The sequence below is a fragment of the Epinephelus fuscoguttatus genome, linkage group LG17, assembly GCF_011397635.1.
Source record: "Epinephelus fuscoguttatus linkage group LG17, E.fuscoguttatus.final_Chr_v1".
Classification (NCBI taxonomy): Eukaryota; Metazoa; Chordata; class Actinopteri; order Perciformes; family Serranidae; genus Epinephelus; species Epinephelus fuscoguttatus.
Window position 1 is genome coordinate 22,129,529 of NC_064768.1, and position 14,369 is coordinate 22,143,897.

At 39.8% G+C, this 14,369-nt stretch overlaps 1 protein-coding gene across 5 annotated transcripts in view; it reads left to right on the forward strand.

The window, feature by feature from the left end:
- csmd3b (CUB and Sushi multiple domains 3b) overlaps positions 1-14,369 on the forward strand; it is a 471,159-nt gene that overhangs the window by 146,708 nt on the left and 310,082 nt on the right. For all 5 annotated transcript variants that reach the window (XM_049601964.1, XM_049601965.1, XM_049601966.1 and 2 more), the window contains exon 3: positions 1,901-2,013. In XM_049601964.1, the coding sequence (XP_049457921.1) occupies positions 1,901-2,013 (113 nt within the window). The remainder of the gene's footprint in view (positions 1-1,900; positions 2,014-14,369) is intronic.

The window sequence follows — 14,369 nt, forward strand, 5'->3', positions numbered from 1 at the left end:
TTTGTTTACCTTTTTGTACACAAAGCCATTTCAGTATTACTATTTAGCTGACCAAGGCTCACATTTTTGTTGGTGCACTTTCATCTTGTGGCTTAGTTTGTTTAAAAGCCCATACCAAGTCGTGGGCTTTTGTGCAGCTCTTCTTTATATTTTCAGTAATGGAGAGTTGTTTGTGTTCTGCCCCAGAGTGTATGCCAGGCAGTGGTACTGGTATGAGCAAACATCAGATATAGGAATGTTATCAAACTGGCAAAGTATAATCGTGCATGTCTCACATGCGGACCAGTAAAACCATTGCATAATAACCTGTGAATAACAGCACCTCCAAATTTCCCCTTTCCTTTTAGTGTAAAGAAGTACAAGTACATTCTGAAAACAGTCATCCAATTTACAAAACAGATGATGAACAGCCTGAGATGTCTGGAAAATAAGTAAAATAAGTGCAGTTTTAACGATATGTCTCAGTTTTTCCACATTTAGTCAGTACGTTTACATGCATAGTTAGTCAAGCTACGGTTATAGCTCAAAAAGGCAATTTAATTGTCCCAGTATACAAGCAATCAGTTTATTGACTGAAGTAAGTCCGACTCCACTAGAAGGAGGCATATCAGAGGTGGTCTCAGCTTATTAGTATAAGACCAAACAAGCGACAAACAAGTTAGCTATGGTTAGCTAGCGACAAAGTGGCACCATAGTGAATAACTTAACAGCTCTGGTTCTGGATGTAGATTTCGCCATGTTGTTACTGGCTTCTAATGCTGTTACCCATTAATGCTATTTGACTTCTGGGTCAAAGCCCAGGGTGAAAACTGTGGAGCATGCGCAGAGTGCCTTGGCCAGTTTGGATCCATTTGCCTGTATACACACAGGAGTAATTTGACTCCCAATCGCATCATCTGGGTGTGTTAGTCGGACTTAAAGAAATTTGATTAGTGTGATACTACTATTTCAGTCGGACTAATATGTTTACATGTATTTTAAAAGTCGGTTTTAATCGGACAGACACAATAAATCCATTTTCTCCGATGTCACATAAGCGTACAGACTGTCATCAGATGTGCATTGATGTAATGTGCAAAGCTATTGATGAACCAGGTGAACTTATCCCTTACCTTACAAACCATTTAAAAATCTAAGGGTTAGGGTTAGGGTCAGGAGGGTTCCACCAATATGGTTTTAAGATGTGATACAGCTGCTGATTTACAGTATTTTGCACAGTATTCAATATCTTTAAATATGATCACAATAACAATTCACTGATTTTTCAGAGAACTATATTCTGGTCAGGGTGGAAAAGCCTCTGAAGCAGTATTTACATGAAGCAGGCCACTCACTGTTTAATTTGCTCCTAAAACCTAATGCCTCTTAGCCTTGATGAGTGCATCAATATTTGGTGTGCAAAGTTATCCAGCGGGCCAGATCGGACCCTTAAGCGGGTCAGTTTTGGGCCCCGGGCCGTATGTTTTGCACTCCGATATTAGAGTGTTACTTAAATGAAAAGTTGGCAAAAGACAGTAAAATGCATAGATTCTGGATTACACCCAAAAGTTAGCAACATAATTTATATAGAATTTAAATTATAAAACATTATGTCAAGCTTTCTGTTTTTGGAATTTTCTGAATTACTTGACAAGTGATGAAGAGTTTGAATAAATCCTCAGAGGGCCTGTCACTAAAATCTTATGCACTCTTCTGAGAACATGCACCTGCTTTTTTTTTGTTTGCCCGATGAATATTGTTTTTTTAGCACATCAATATGCTAATCTCCTTGCTGCTATAGGTTAACAAGCTGTAAGGCCTTTTGTGTTGTCAACAATAGAGGGGTTATTGTTTTTCCTGCATGTTTAATATGTCTGGTAATTTGCTGATAATGTCAACACACTCTTCTGTGTTTCTACAGGCTAACAGGCTTCCAGGTTCCTCCTCCTGTCACCAGTACAGGAAATGTCTTCTCTTTACGGTTGACCAGCGACTTTGCCGTCTCTGCACATGGCTTCAAACTCAACTATGAAGGTCAGACAGTGTCTGTGTATGTTTGAGTTTGTCTGTGTGTGTGGCTTGGTATGTGATAATGTATAGGCCAGTGATACTCAACTTTCGGCTCATGGGCCAAATCCAAGTGGCCCTTCCAACCATTTTCTAATTCACAGCGAAAATAAACTTAATTCACATTGGGAATTTTTTTGTACTATTAATGTAAATAAGGTGTCGGAGTGCATAACAAAAAAACAAAGAAAAAGTGGCAGGGGAGGAGGGGAGGTGCCAGGGAGGCTAAGCCCCAAATGACCTTAAATCCTGAAAATACTCCTGCATACACCTGACCTCTGTGAATTTGCAGTGACTGGCCCCTGGCCTCCTGTCATTTTGCAAAAGTAGCCCCTAGGGCAGCAAGCTCGGTATCCCTGGTATAGGCTGTGTTTCAGTGTTGACCTCTACAGTTCAGAAAAATTAACATTGTAAATAACAACCACTAGGTACTTACTAAATGTCAGGTAAAAGTCCATAGCTCACAGAGAACTTTGGGTGTGAGCCATAAAAGAAAGAAGGGCATTCAGACAGCAACAACTCCCTTGGTAGTCCCCCTTGTTTTTGAATGCAGAAGTAATTGAGCAGGTGCACTGTGTGCTGTTTACTTGAGCAACTCCTGTTGATATTTGCTAGACACATAATACTTTGAGAAAGCAAAATGCCACACAAAGAACCTTCAAAATACAGTGATCAGGCAAAACATTAAAACCACTAACAGATAAAGTAAATAACATTGATCATCTTGTTACAATGCAATGTATTGCTGGGAAACCTGGGGTCCCTAGCAGTCATGTGAATGCCACTTGACACGTACCACCCACCCAAACACCATTGTGGACCAAGCAAACCCTCTCATGGTAACAACACTCCCCAATGGCAGTGGCCCCCCAGAAGGACAATGCGCCATGCCACACTGCAGAAACTGCTCAGGAATGATCCAAAGAGAACATGACAAAGAGCTTAAGGCCTTGACATGGCCTCCAAATTCCCCAGATCCAAATCCAATTGAGCATCCTTGGGACATGCTGATACGTCATCTCGCAACCCACAGGACTCAAAGGATCTGCCGTGACGACCCTGGTGCCAGACACCACGGGGCATCTCCAAACTTCCTGTGTCCATACCTTGACTTGTCAGAGCTATGTCCAATCCGTAGAGGCCCCACCATGGATGGATCTGGGGTATTGGCACGTCCCACAGATTCTCATTCAAATTGGGAACTGGGGAATGTGGAGGCCAGGTCAATGCCTTGAGCTCTTTGTCATGTTCCTTGGGCCATTCCTGAGCAGAACACTGCATTGTAATAAGATAGTGAATGTTATTCATTTCACCTGTCAGTGGTTTTGATGTTTTGGCTAATCGGTGTATAAGGTTATTTGTTTTTCTTTTTGTGACACTTATATTGAAGCCTCCCCTACTTAGCATTATCTGTTTATACATCCACATATGGTTATGGATGACCACAAGAGAGTTATATATGTTGTTGACAAATACATGAACAAACACTTAAATCTAACTTTATAGTCTTTATAGTCCGTCATATTAAATGTTTATATACTATGTATAAGTGGGACTTACAGTGTTTTGTTTTTTATATGTTGGGGGCAGAGAGTACATGATTTCTATTGAATTCAATTCCTTCTAAAGGGCATTCAGATTCTGAAAGTTTTCAAGGAGAACTGCCATGTTCTGAACTCACATTTTTTGGACTCCTTTCCACTCAGCACAGGAAAGGACTGCCTAATGGGTGACAAGTTCATTCCCTTTCAACATGGCAGGCTGTCAAATCCAGAGAGAGGAAAGCATGGGCAGAGCATAACATAAAATGAGAGTATACTGAAGGCTCTATATTATAGGCTTGCAGGGAGGTCATTTTTGCCATAGAACACCTATCCACCAGATTTTGAGAATCAATCCATTTTGACCCCCAGGGCCAAGTGCTTTGGCACTAAAACATCTTAAGCCCAGTTCACACCAAAGATTTGCTACATGATGAAACCAATTTAGGCAGTTACTCAGACTCAGAACAGCTTTTAGTGTCACCTGAAACTGGGCTTGTAAAGTCTCCAGCAGCTACCTTTAGAAGGTAAAGCACATCACCGATTGCAACAGCCGATGGACTTGTAGTGAAGTCCACTGGCCAAGTCAGCTACAATCTATCAGCAGATGGTGCGTTCGCTTGCTGTGGCATTCATTCTCTGACAACAGCCCTCCGTCCCTGCTGAGCCCAAGTCCACACCCACATGCTTCATTGACTGGTTAATTGGCACTGATTATTTACATTATCGTGCAGTATTCATTATGAACTTGTTTATGTTTTTGCCATTTCATCATTACTAGAAATGCAACCGTAGCCAGTATTTCACCTTCACTATTCTCATTCATATTTCAAGAAGCTACAAATTAGCCAGTTTACTTTGGAGCTTTTAATAATAACAGAAGTACAGAGAGTAACAATGGAAACAATACACTGGCAGGTTTCAGATTGTTGCTGGTACATTGCAATTATTTTCGAGTTTCAACTGCTCTCGTTGCAAATCTTTGGTCTGACCTGGGTTTTACTTGTACACTCATATAACTTCAACCAAAACAGACAAACTGTCTCTCGGTCATATAGGATTTTAGTACACATTAAGAACACTGGATTATTGAGGTAATTTAAGCATGACATGGTCATGCCAAAATGTTTTTACCCAGTTTTTTTTAACATTTTAACAAAGAAAATATGAGGGTTGCTTTCAGAAGGCCCATTCCAAGGGTAGCTAAAGCATCCCTTTTCACTCTCTCCCTTGAGGGCCTGAGTAAACACCATGGTACCATTTTCACGGATGAAAGAAGAGATATGAATAGTTGAAGTGATGGTTAAAATTAGAACTCACTATGTTTCAACACCATGTCCTGTGCGCATTAAAAATTTCAGATTAGATTTAGATTAGAAAAACTTTGATGTCCTCAATGAGGCAGTTAGTTCCGGAGCATAAAACAGAGGAGCAAAAAACTGTGTACCGGAGGCACACACATGACACCGAGCAAACCAACAAAACAAATAAGTACACAATTATGTTGTTACTTTCTTTTCACTGAGCACTTTAGATGTCAACAGCTGACAAGGCGGCAGTATTGTCTGTCTTACATATATGACTCCTTATGTCATTTAAAAGGACACATTGCAAGACATTTACTGAGGCAGTAGATAATACGTATTAAACATAAGGCCGTTATAATTATAGTCTTGTTACACATTACAACACTCTGTTGCAATGTGTATATTAAAGTTGCAGAGGTAGAGGTACACAGATGGTGTATGTGACGTAGTCATGGTCATGTAGTATTCATTTGGTAGTCCTCTGTACTGCTGGGATATTAATACTGAATCTGGGTTATGTCTTATTACAGAATGCACTGTGACCAAGATAGCACTGGTGATGTTTTTTTCAAGAAACTTAAACTATAATAGAGACTGTGGAAAGACCATTCTAATAAAAGGCACACATGCTTAAAGGGATACTTTGGAGATTTACAATCAGCTTTGAGTCATAACAATGTGGGTAGTGTGTGTGAATGAATAACGGTGAATTTCCCTACATCTTGCCAGCACCTAGATCTACCTATTCATTTGCCAGCAAAAATTTAGTCATCTGGCGGACTTTTGCTGGTTCTTGGGAAGTTGCTTGAGCTTCAGATTGTACATTTGTATGTCTGCCATTACCATGGACACAGAGAGACAGAGCGAGAGAGAAAACTGCCTCTCTCTCAAACTCAAACTCAAACCAAAGTCAGATCAAATGGTTAAACTAGGCAGTGCAGATCATATATGAACTAAGATTATTGTCTGTTTCTCAACAAAGCATGACGCAAAACGAAGCAAGGAAAAAAAAAAAAAACATCAAACAGTAAAACTAGGCAGTGCTGCTCAAATAAGAACCAGGATCATTTTACTGCATTGCCTGTTTCTCATCTGAAATGTTAATTCTATTTCAGTCAGGGCCACTTTAGTCAAAGAAAACTTTATTTCCATTTGCAGTTTTATAATTGGCTGTATGACTCTGTTCTGGGCCCTCTCTGCCTTTCCTCGGGCCTACGCAGAAAGCCTCTTCCACGGGTCTGTGTGGAAAGCCTAAAGCAGAGAGAGAACATCTCTCTACCCTTCCACACACTTATGTGGAAAGTCTTAAGGCAGAGAGAGCACACCTCCCTGCCCTTCCATGTGCCTACATGGGAAGCTTAAGGCAGGGTGAGCAGCAGCAAAGACACCTCGGGAACAGAAAAGAGCCAGCATCAATGAAAAATAGAAATGACATTGATAAGTCAGACACAGCATGAAAGGAGGAGCTGGGCTGGAGGCGGGTTACAAAGCGGCTCGCAGAGGAAGCAGCAACAGTAGGCAGGCCAAAGCAGTTTAAACTGGGCGCCCTGAATGAGATTCGCCATTTGTTTGCATAGAAGGGGATCATGTGATCTATGAGCTGATTCGTATTTGTGAACAAAACTGGTCAGTGGGCCGGACTGCTTTGATCAGCGGGCCAGAGATGGCCCGTGAGCCACTAAATAGGCCTGCTCTAAAGAAACATGTTCAGGCTCTTGTGCCAACTAAACACTGTCATAACAGTCAACTATCAACACACTCTGTCATGGATTACTGGGAACCATGAATAGAACAGAACCATCGTTAATGTTATTAGTAACACCTGTGCTTTTTCTGCTGTGACACATCAAAATGTCTGCCGTGAAAAAGGCCTGCTGAAAAGAACTATAGCTGGTGTAATGTTTGATGGAAATTGGATGACTTCCGTTCACTAAATTTCAGATGACAGCTTGTTTACATGCACACACACACACACACACACACTCACTCACACACGCACACATGCACCCTTATATTGTTGGCCACAGCTGGTTGCTGTTGAAAATAATACACTGCTCAATTGTCTCTCTGTATGACCCTTTGCATTATTTTATAGACCTTTGTGCTTGTCTGGATGTAGGGTGGATGGTCGATGGGTGTTCACTTGCAAATATGTGTGTCTGGTGTGCCGCATAATGACAGTATCACTGATTGCAAAGTGCCTTGGTTTTAAGTCTGCACACATGCTGTGTTTGAGTTAATGTGTGTGCATGTCTGTGTGTGTTTGTGCTACTTGTATGTCCAAGCAGTTGTCCCAGATTTATTCACTGGCACTAGTTTCCACTTGCTACTTGGCCCATGTTCACTATGTGTGATTGTGTGTCTCTGTGCATGTGTGTTTGTTTGTGTGCGTCTGTGTGTGCAACTCGGAGAGTTTGCTCCAGGGGACTTAACTGAAGAGCCCCTGCTGTTGATACATTCAGCTGTTTGACTTACTCTGTGTGTGTGTGTGTGTGTGTGTGTGTGTGTGTGTGTGTGTGTGTGAGAAACAGAGAATCAGACCACACTTGGCATTTGCAAAAAATACAACATTATGCTGATGATCTGTCTGTCTTTCTATATTCAGTATCACATACTGTCCACAACACACAGCTTGGCTGTGAATTAATACAGCGAGGAGGAGATTTTCTCAGAAGGAATGATCCACCCTGGTTTGGACAATTTTTGGCAAGTCATCCTTACTCCATGTAATCCTTCTGCCTAATCTGTTACTGGAGTCATTTCAGATTTTAGATTTCTGCAGGTATTGCCTCAGCATTGTCAACAATACATTTTTAGAGAAGAATTGTGTAAAAAATACCTGCTCGTCATCATTATTGCTGGAAGTGTTGTTTGTTATTTACAAGCACAGCGCTCATTTTCAGCCAAATTACTAAAAATTTAAACCACTAGATTTAAGAAGTTTAGAAATACGGGTTAAATCATCAGTCTCTCTTTCTGTGTCTCACACACAGGCACACACACAAAATATCAACACATTACTGATGCAAATTCAATAGCTGTCTTTTTGCTTTGATTGAAGATTGTATGATTGTATTTCTACCGGATGGGTGAATTTAAGTGGCTTCTGTGACTGATAATTTTAGGCATGCAAGTATTGAAAGAAGTCAAGCCTTAAATTATTGTATTGTATCTGATTTCAAAGTTAATTTTTTGAATTTTAAAAATGTTTTAAAAATCATAATAACAACAGTGAGAGTGCATAAATGCTTATGATAATATCAGACGTAAATGCTAAGATCCTGGATCAAGATAATGTATCCAGATGCAGATTGCACATCTGTAAATAGGGTCTAAGAGTTAGACTACTCTCCCCATGTGTGACATCAGCTTTGCTCCTACAATTTTAATCCCTGCTTATTTTAATACAAAGATTTATCCTATAAAAGATGGAGTAAATTGGACCTCTAGAAGATTAATGCAGCATAAGAAGTGATGCGGGTGTGTTTGCCAGACATCTGTAAAGCAGGACCGAAGCGAAATTCTGGATGTAACAACAGATGTAGACTACAGCTCTTTGTTCATGAGCTCTGCCGTGACTGAAACAGTAAGATTGTGACCAAACTGAGTTTGCTTTACAATGTGACTGGACACCCTTATCGTCACATTGAAATGACCCAACGTCATCTCTGCATCTGATGAAGAAGCCTCCTGGACATGTTGCTGTTGAGTTATTCCAGGCACGTCAAATCATGGGGCGACCCTGGGGCACACCAAGAAGATGCTGGAGGGCTTTCACATCCCACCTGGCCTGTGAACGCCTCGGGACTCTCGCCTCAGGAGCCTGGAAGGAGCTGGAGGATATGGATGGGGAGGAGGGTGTCTGGACTGCTCTGCTCAACCTGCTGTAGAGCTGGATATGCTTTAGAGAAAGGATGAATGGATAGATGTATGGCTTACCACACTATATTATTATTATTATACATGATAAAGGTTAATTCATTGATCGCTCTATAGGAGGAAATTTTGCAATTCACAGGGCAAAGGTACAGTAGTGCGGCTCCATCCTTTTCAGCCTGTCTGCTTGGTGGGGTACACTTTGATGTAATCCTTGAACATTTCTCCTCCGTCCTCTGAAGACTGTCAGGTCATAACTAATTCATGCTCTGGCACATACCATACAGTGTGTATACGTGCATGTGTGTGTGTGTGTGAAACAGAGAGAAAGAGAATGATGTATTATTTAACGTGATGTCGGAGGCAGTTTGATATTGTGCTGATGAGACGGAATCAGAGATTATCACAGCACTTAGACACACATGCGCACACACACACACACACACACACACACACTGTTCTTTCTCAGCATGACTCATTGTTGGAGAAGTATTCTTTTTGTTTCGTATTACTACTCCTCCGTCTTTCTCAGCACCACCTTCTTGTTCATTCATGTTCTCTCATTCTTACTTTTATATGGTTAGATTTTACTTTTATTCTCTTGTGTTTATTTCTTGACTGAATGAAGAAAAGTAGTAAGTAGTAAACAAAAAGTAGCAAAAACACTAATAGAAAAAGCAGGCCTGTCACAATAGTTATGCTGTCATCATGTTGGTTATAATATTGATCTCCATATTGCCCCTTGTCTTTAAATGCTTGTTTGTTTACAAAAGAACATCACCAACATTTTAGCCAACATGACACCAGAATAACAGCAGGGTTGTCCCGACCATGATGGCACAGCGTCCAATGGCAGCGATTTTCCCTTTTTTTTTCTCTCCACTCCGCCTACTTGCGCAAGTGTAAGGTAACAAGAAATATTTCAAAGATGAAACAGAATAGCTTACCGGTAGCCTGCAGTTGCACTTGTAGAGTGAAAGAGCCACAGTCCCACTAGTTGTTAGCTTGCCAACCCCTTGCAATGAGTCAAAAAGTCCACCGTTTATACCCGCCAAAAACTTAGTCCTCCACTCCATAAAACTATCAGCAAACCTCCTGGCTCCCAAGCCATCTATCCCCAGGAGCCAACGGCACCAGCTACATCACTTGGTTTTGTTTTAGGCTGCTTCTGATAAGGTATTATAAATTCATATTTACTTTATTGTAAAGATGAGAGATTAACAGATGTTCAGTCCTTTTTAATAATATCTAAAATATCTTTTAGAAATTCCAATTCTCAATGTCTAAAAGTTAATTTCTCTTTGAAAGGGTGTACTTGCATTATTATGCAAGTATATTATCATTATAGCAGGTGCATAAAATTGTGTCAAAATGCCTGTATTGTTAATGGCATTACATCTGGGACAATCATAAGTGCTGTATTGTAGGCAACTGGACTTGCTATAATTTCTTGAAGATGTTTCCACTCTCATCCAAGAAGCCTCTTCAGTTTAAAATTACTGGTGCAGAGTCACAGGCTTTTAACCCTGTGTGGGTGTGAACCCTTACAGAGTCGTTGAGGTCACATGTGAGCTCTTAGTTTCAGAGTCGTTAATGTCACAATGTGAGTTGTTGACCCACCTGGCTACCACGTGTGTTGTTAGGGTTAGATGGGACCAGGTCTGAGTGGGTGTGAAGTCGTCTGGGGATTGATCCCAAGACTACATTGCACGTGGGTGATGGTCGTTTCAGTTCGACTTAGATGGCTTTTTCTACCAAATGTGCCTCCTCTGTAGTTATGTTCAAGGCAAAACTAAAAACTCATATGTATTCCCTGGCATTTGATTGTTCTTAAATGCTGATTTTGTTGATTAATTGATGTTTGATGTTGACTCACATGTTCTGTACAGCACTTTGGTCAGCTGTGGTTGTTTTTAAATGTGCTTTAAAAATAAACGTGATTTGATTTGATTTGATCTTTCTTCTCTGGCCAAGATGTAAACGAGGACAGCAATGAAGACAGCAATGTTCATATCTTGGCTAGAGAGGAAAGATTGTGAAACATCTTCAAGAAACGCAAGCTAGTCCAGTTGCCTACAATATAGCACTTATGAATACCATGGCCTGGATGTCTGAGAATCTTCACCGACATTCTGGGACAATATCATGCAACAAAAAGAAGGCCATGATAGGCCTCGAAAAAAGTATAACATTAGAGATCATTATTATTCTATTCCATTCAATAATCTGCTACGCTACTTGTGATTCACTCTGAAGACATCATTTAAAAGTCCTTTTTGGGGCTTGACTGACGTTTTAGAGCAAGAACTGAGTGACATAAGTTCATTACATAAAATATTGCACTCATATACTAGATGCGTTTTAATATTCATTTTATGCCAGTAGTTATTTGCGTGCAATTGCAGAAAGTTGGAGCTTGTGTACGAGTGAAGTGTATACACTACACTGCAGTTTGTATTGTAGAAGACGCATGTTGTAGACATCTACCTTAATGCAATCTAGGAGAGGCACCCACTTTGAGGTCGAGAGGAATCAGAGCACTTGTTTGTGCAATGCTCAGAGACACTAAAAAGATAACATCAGACAGTGTTAACCTCAAACACAAATGCACATTACCCACATTCATACAATATACATTCAGACACATCTATGTGTTCAGAGGCACGGGCAAACATAGAAAGCACATACAGACATCGACATGCATACCATACACATAGACACACAACTCCCAGATGTAATCATTTTCTTCAGAACATGGACTGGAGAACATGTTCCTCATCCCAGAACATGCTGCCATGTGACTAACAAGTCAGCAGAGATTTCACTTCACTCCCCTAACCCCCTACCTCTCTTCACTTCTGCTTTTTCCTCCTCTCCTCTGCACTTCCATCACTTCCGCTGCTTGTTTTTCTCCTCTCTATGATAAAACAATAATACACTTTTTACCTTCATTTACACTTGCCACAGAGGGTTTACATAGTGCCTCAAGAGAAGGCATAAACAAAGACTAATAAAATATAGAAGAGGGAGATAAAAAAGAAAATGCATAAATGGTGAAAGGTGGAAAACACACTGAAAAAAAAAATCATTTTTGTACACAAAAGCAAGAACAACAGGTTCCCATATAGTCTGTCAAACACACACATTTCATTAAATCTTAATAATAATTTTGTTTTAAGTAATGGCTTGAAATCCTTTCCAAGGTTGTTCAACTGTAAAAGCTGAATTCTGAAGGAACTGTAAATGTAAATTGCAAGAGTGGAGAAAGTGGCATTGGTCCAAATGAAATAAAGTAAAAGGAGAAATGACCTTTTTTTTTTTTTTTTTTCCCCCAATCTGTCCACTCCTTAACTTCATCTTTTTTGTGGTGGGTTTGAAATTGTGTTTTTGCAAACAAACAGAAGCTGCTGGCAGCAGGTTAAACACTTTGGGAGCTCTCACTGGCCAGATGTCACTTGCATCAATAGACCCTTATCCAACTGGGCATTTATCCATCAGTTTCACATAATATCATGGAGTGTTACTTACTCATGGAGGTTTACAACCAATCCAGTGACCTTTTGGTCACACAGTCATTTCCTCAAGCTACTCAGCTACCAGTTTAATAAAAATGGTTTAGATTTTCTAGGAGGGAGCTAGTAGAAATAAATGACATAACCCTTTGGATACAGAACCTGTGGGTCACAGGCTAGCATTTCGACATTTTCCTTTATACTCTGGTCAAGTCACATTATCTGGTATTACATTCTGGTTGCAGTACAGAAATCCAAACATGTTCAAGTTTTAGGCATAATTTAGATTTTTCTTTTAAAAAAAAAAAAAAAATGAGTGTAGACACTTATGGGATATTGGCATGCTTATTTCTACTCACCCTTCCTCCTGTAAATATGAAATTTGGCTATCATTGTGAAGCTGTTTTTAGACTGTAAACTGTGCAGCTGTTTTTGATGATAGCAGTTCTGTTTGAAACTCAGAGATTAAAGAGATCAAACATCTATCGAGAAAAAACATTTTCCTCAAAGTCAAACTATGGAAAAGCTGAATGTTTGTCTTTTCAGAAGGCACTTGATTATAGTAAAGAAAAGCTCTTTCAGTCAGCTTGCAACTTCTGAAAGCACAGTAACAAACACGAAATACAAGAAGTTACTGAATTGGCAATTGCCATACATGTTAACTACTGAAGTAACTTTTCCAGACTAGACTTTTTTCAACACTGGTGGCCTACAGACAGTAAAAATCAAGCAGATAATAAATCCAGCAAATTGATAGGATGCCAAGATAAAATGTTTTAGGCAGTGATTTTCTCAAGAGGGTTACTGATTTACATACAAAATAATGTATATGAATCTAATGAATTGTACTGTATTTGTAAGCCACATAAACACAGATGACTATGTGTGTTCTATTTTTCTAATCTTTTAACAGGACCGTTGTGTGTCTTGCAAACTTTTTCTTTCTGTAAATACAACCATGGGTCAAACAATACGCTGCACTTTGATCTTTTGATTTACTCATCCTTGATTTATATATGTATCACCACCACTTTGTAGTTGTGTAGATTTCAGCTACAATGGAGCTCATGAGAAGCAATGAAAAGTACAGCCCACTTTGAAACTGCTTGACTTGACAAGCAGCTGAGAAAATAAGGAGGAAAAGTAAGTAAGCTAAAAGAAGAAGGCCAGGATTAAAAGAATACTTGATCCGCAAAATAACCATTTGTATATCACTTCGTTATTGCGTGTTACCTTGAATTCATGAATGAGCAGAGGATGAATGGAGAATCCCAAAGAGGCAAACATTGTTCATGTATTGAAGTAATCATGGTCTGCATTCAGCAACAGCAAAACTATATCAAAACATCCTTTTACAAACTCTTTTTAAATGCATGTGTTAGGGAAATACTGAGCATACAACAGGATAAATGAGACTTTGATTATACTTCAGGTGTTGAGTGAGAGTATGTAAAGGGATGTTTTGATACAGTTTTACCGTTCTTAAATGAGTCCCTGATTACTTAAATTCATGAAGAATGTTCGCCTGTTTTTGATTCTCCAGTCACTGTGGAGTCATGAAAGAAAAACAAAGTTTTCTTCATGACGTCAAGGTAACACACAGTGAGTTATTGATATACAAGTGGTCGTTTTGTGGGTGAAGTATTCCGTCAAGGCCATTTGGCTGTGAGGTCATTGCTCCCTTTGGGTCCATAAAACATGTGGTCAATAGCCACCCTGGTCATCTGTTGACAAAATTAAACCAGAATGGATGCAAAAGCACCAAGTGAGTATGATGTTTTAGTTAGAATAGAGTTTAATTACTTTCCACATAGAATTCAGTAAGCAAACATCTTTCTTTGAGAACGCTTTCCTAAATTTTTCATCTCCTGCATCAATTATGTTTCAGGCTCGATCACTATTTGCCAGTCACAGCAGTAAACACGAGCCAACAACATTCAATCCTCACATTGATGAGTCTGATCAGACTGATGCATGCACAGCCACTGAAACCGGCCCCTCAGAGGAAACACTTCATAAAATGTAAAATTTGAATGATTATGCAGCTGATGAGCGATTTTCCAGTGAAAACTGAACAGTAGCGTCTC